The 5,152-nt window shown below is 29.8% G+C and overlaps 1 protein-coding gene across 3 annotated transcripts; it reads right to left on the reverse strand.

Moving 5' to 3' along the window:
- Nucleotides 1-1,428: 1,428 nt before the first annotated feature.
- LOC130446633 (dnaJ homolog subfamily C member 21) lies at nt 1,429-3,847 on the reverse strand. Of its 3 annotated transcripts, XR_008910172.1 has the most exons (3): nt 2,399-3,847; nt 1,595-2,006; nt 1,429-1,526 (listed from the first exon to the last, which is right to left on the reverse strand). XR_008910172.1 is itself a non-coding variant. In XM_056783000.1 (2 exons), the coding sequence occupies exons 1-2, from the start codon at nt 3,728-3,730 to the stop codon at nt 1,986-1,988; spliced, it is 1,353 nt and encodes a 450-aa protein (XP_056638978.1). In that variant the 5' UTR covers nt 3,731-3,847; the 3' UTR covers nt 1,467-1,985. The 3 variants fall into 3 exon arrangements, 2 of the variants coding, with proteins under 2 accessions (XP_056638978.1, XP_056638977.1); XM_056783000.1 differs by having other exon boundaries at nt 1,467-2,006; XM_056782999.1 differs by lacking the exons at nt 1,429-1,526; nt 1,595-2,006 and having other exon boundaries at nt 2,130-3,847.
- Between the last annotated feature and the right edge of the window lie 1,305 nt (nt 3,848-5,152).

The raw sequence follows: 5,152 nt of genomic DNA on the forward strand, positions 1-5,152 counted from the left end.
TAATACTGTTTTTCTAATTTAATAAAAGCCTGTAATTCTAACCACAATTTTCATAAAGTAAACAAATACAATTTGTTTCAAAAATCTTTATTGACAAAATGGCATTGTACATTTATATAAAAAAACATAATTTCCTGAACAAAAATCTGTATAGAGTGGCTTTTCAGTCTAAAATAAATAGTAAAGATTTTTCCAACTGTATACTTTATCTGCTAACACTGTAGAATAACCTAAAATCACATTAAAAAACATTTTTATTTAATTGTCTAACAACTTTGATAAGTATTGTACTATATAGAAATTTTCCAAGAGTGAAATGTTTTCTCTCCATGAATTGTCAAACTCTACAATAGTCACAACTGTTTCCTTCAAGGTATAAATACATAAGTAACATTTTTTCTTTTTTATAATATATAAAGATCCTTGAATTTGGTAATAATAATTGCGACTTGTATTTGATCAAGTTACCCTCATAATCATAAAAAACTATATTTATTAAAATTCCTCAATTTTTGTTGGCCTAACATTTCTGCTTCAAATGATCTAGAGCATCTTTTTCATGAGTTCTACCCCACTGGAAGAGGTTCAATAAGCAAATTATTGATAACATCTATGACTAAACTATGTAATAAATTTGTGATTTATTACTCACGGAAGAGTGTGTTGAACAAACTTACTGGGAATCTGTTTCTCCTGCATTCTACAATAATAGCACCAAAGTTGCTAGCAGTTGATCTAAATTTTTTTGCAAGGTACCAGTTTTCATTTGACACCTGGCCAGTAGTGGTGACAGAGATTTCTTTTATTAGCTATTAGCTGATCACCAACAACACATTTTTTTTGAACACAGTCAGTTTATCTGTAGCCTCCAAAAAGACCTTGGAAGAAATTATTTCTTCAATTACCGGTAATCCATTTTCCAGCAAATTTATTGATTTCTAGTTCAATAGCCAGGTAAAACCAACAGTATTTCCAAAGCTGTGTAGCTTTTCCTTCAATCTGTTGATTGATGCTTCTGGTACCCCACCTTCAAGAGGTGTATAGGGCTTTGGTGGGTAAAGCTCTTCTGCAGATTTCACTGGCTCAACCTTCGATTTAGGCAGTGCCTTCCATGCACACTCTATCTGTTACAGATATATTGTAATGCCCAAAATGTGCCAACGCCACAATGTGATGGCATTTTATACCCATGGGACAAGTGCAGGTGGCTTCTTTAATGTCACCATTATTTTCCAACACTACAATAAAATTATAACCGGATTAATTCCATATTACATTAACAAAGGCATATATACCTACCTATAGATACCTTGAAGCTTTTGTCTTTCATACTAGCAAATACTTCCCCTCTGATTACCTACAAATCAGAGTCAAAGTCCATTTTCTTCACATGACTGGACTCTAAGGTGTTTTCACCCCTTTTTATAATTTTGCTGTCATCTATAAAAGCACTGTTACTGGAAAGTTTAAAAGCCATTATTTTCTTAACAACAAAGGGATCTGCAAATAAAACAAACAAAAAGGTACTGCAAAAATAAAATAGACATAATCTTAACAAGTTTTAAAGCAGAATTAATATGTTAAATTAACTCACCTGGAGAAAGACTAATAAAAATCTCTCAATATATACAATTGAAAAGTTTTTTTTATCACATAAATCACGAAAACACAATGAAAAATTGCTTATGGGCATTTACCATTATCCACGAAATTGTTTGGAGTCGGTATAAGCTCCGCCCGTCTCTGTGACGTCAAACTTAGGCTATCTATACCTGAGGTAAAAATGAAAGTCAAGATGACAGCACTTAAAAATGTCATTAGTGGGATTATCAATCATTTATAATGGAAAACTGCAGTTTCCATTACCAAAATAACTATAGAGTCGAATTTTATATTTTCTTGTAGACTGTTCGTAGCAATGAGTGAAAAACTTTTCATTATTTTCCATAATATCGTCCATAATTACTGGATTACAAACAAAAATATCAGGAAAGCAGTACACACGTCTAAAAGAATAACAAAATTTTTAGGTTAACGTCAAGCTTATGATAGGGTCAATAGATGTCAGACGGCGGACGTCAACTTTATGAATGGACCTTAATTATTAATTATCTTTTGTAAAAATATGGATATACGTCTATTTTTATTCAAATAGATATACAAAAAATAAAATATGAATTGATTTTTGTTATTTAATATTGCAACCACTATTTACAAATTAAATAAACGTACATTATAACAACTACAAATGTACAATATTTGGAGGAATATAAATGCCGTGTCCAGTGCTTTTCAAATGATTAAATAATTTATTTTTTGATGGGAATTGTAATTTACAAGTAACACAGCAGTTATTAATGTTGATATTTTGTTTCAAGGCCACTTTTTTTGTTTTTACCTTTTTTTTAGTCCCGTTCATATTTAAATTCTCAGATGCAGGTGAATTAACTTCTTCTATATCGCCATTATCGAATGTATCTTTAGAAACTTTAGTTTTTGTATCTTTCTTATTCTTCTTTTTCTGTTTCTTAACTGAATCATCAAATCCAGTGTCTTCTGTTGTTTGAAACGTCGTATTATAATTAGAAAGTTCGTCATCTTCGTCAATGACAATAACTTTGGATTTCTTCTTTTTCTTCTTATTTTTATTCGTATCTTCTATTTCTTCACATTCTGTATCACTTTCTGCACTACTAATTTGTCTATTTTCACTTATATTTTGGGAAATTTCTTCTTCTAACATACTACTTTTCAAAAACTCCATATTTTCTTTATGTTTTTTGCTACTTTCGTGGTTTTCAAAGGCTTTGGGGGTTTTAAATAATTTCGAACAAGCAATACAGTATAAATTATCTAAATCTTCATCATCATCTGAACACAAGTCTCCAAATTGTTCCACTAGCTGAGATTCAATTTGTTCTAATTCAGACTCGACGTTTTCGAATTTACTCCATTGTGCTTGACATGATAATCTCGCCTTATCTAATTCTTGCTGTCTCTCTATTTTCTTTTGCTTACTCAATGTTTCCCTTCTCTTTTTATCCTCTAATATCTTCTGTTCTTGTATTTTCTTCTGTGCCTGTATTCTTTTATCTCTCTTTTTTACAAACGCTACCAAATTCCTTACTTCTTCATTTCTTTCTTTACGAGCCTTCATTCTCACCTTTTTATTTTCTTTTTCAATTAATTTCAAATATTTTCTATCTCTTATGTTTTTAACGTCGTAAGGATCAAGCCAAACGAATGATTTTTTCGTGGAATAACTAATCCAAAACGCGTAAAATTCAGATACGTGTTTAAAATCACTTTTGGAATCACCAAAACCGGGAATTTCGATAAATTCATCTTTATCTTCCATAAATTCGATGTCTTCTTCGGCAATTTTTTGAAATACGTTCCTATATACGGTGTAGAATCCGTTTTCATCGTCTTCGTATCCTTGAAAACACGATGTTGTGAAATATTGGAAGACATTTAGGCTTTTATCTTCGAAATCTGAATTACTGCCTCGCAATATTTGTTCGCGATGGTTATCATACCAAGCTCTCTCTTGTCTATCACTCAATACATCATATGCTTGTTGAACTATTTGAAATTGATTCTTTGCTTGATCGGGATTCTCTAAATTTTTATCGGGATGCCATTTTAGTGCCAGTTTTCTGTACGCTGATTTTATTTCTGATTCATCGGCGTTTTGAGTTATATTTAAAACTTCATAGTAGCACTTCATTATACAAACAAAATTTAACTCTAAAATGGAATATATACTACTCCTAATATAGTTTTTCCCAAACACATTTGTAAAATAATCACAAATCTAGCCTGTAATCTGTCAATTCTTCTTCTTTTATTTAGATTTTCTGGTGTCGATATACTTGCGATTCATCATAAACGATATTAGGTAATATTTTCGTTTATGATTGACCTTTTCTAGTATTTTTCAAATAATTACGATTATTTCCTTTTTATACTGGTTTATATATAGATAGCATAAAGAATATATTATCATTTAAAACAAAAATTACTAACTCTTCTTTTATATCTTAGAATATGCCACGGCTAAAGAGTATATACAGTTAGATTTATAATGTAGTAAATATGTTATATTCTATTAGATACATAGTTTACACTAGAATTTCTTTTTATTATTGATATATCACGTAATAGTAGTCATGAAAACGTCAATGACATCGCGAGAATTTGTCGAAATTATTTTTCACAATGACGACGATTAAACCAAAAGTAAATATTTTAACGCATTCAGAAGTTCATAAAAAAATTATTGAACATCCCCCGAAAATCCGTCCATATGAAGATCAAATAGGACCTTACAATCGATACAATAATGAAAATCACGAAATTTATTTAAAAAAGTTGAAGCAATTTGAAGAAGCTCGTAAGAACTATAATAAAATGAACGAAGAAACTTTGAATTGTTTAAAAACTCGCTTACATGGATATTACATGGCGGCATTGGATTTGCAGTTTTTAAACGACGAAACAGTTGAAGTAATAAAAAATTTTGTTTATATTAGTTTCTCTTATAATATAGAGAAAATCGTGTTATGATTTGCTGATGTTGGCACTGTCAATTCTTCTTCTTTTATTTAGATTTCTGATGTCGTAAAAATTAAATAATCATCTATAATAAGTAATATTTAATCTTCAATTAGTTACGATTGCATTGTTGTCAGATCTTAAATTTTTTCTTTTGTTTTCCTAAAAATAGTTGGTTGGTTTTAGACTGAAGAAAATGATGTTCGGGAAGAAAATTCAAACGGAGTTTTGGTTAATAAACGTACCGTAAGAAAAGCACGTTTTGTACCAACTCAAGATAAACAAGTTTCGTGTAATTTGGAACTTTGGTTCAAACGCTATTTGATTTTGAATAAATTCATTTGGGCTGTTAGATTAGTGATAATAAAAAATAGATTATTGAAATCATTAGAAATATTAAAGAAATTAGATAGGAATGTTATAAAAAAATACGAAATTCCGGCATATTTCGGTAGCTACAAGGATATTTTTGAAAAATTTATTTAAATTAATATATTTGTGTTAAAACGGCGTTGTTGTATGTTTGGGTGTGAAATAAACGAGGTTTTCATTGTGCAAATTTATTTTATTTATCACAATATTATTTACAAGCACT

Source organism: Diorhabda sublineata, chromosome 7, assembly GCF_026230105.1.
Source record: "Diorhabda sublineata isolate icDioSubl1.1 chromosome 7, icDioSubl1.1, whole genome shotgun sequence".
Classification (NCBI taxonomy): Eukaryota; Metazoa; Arthropoda; class Insecta; order Coleoptera; family Chrysomelidae; genus Diorhabda; species Diorhabda sublineata.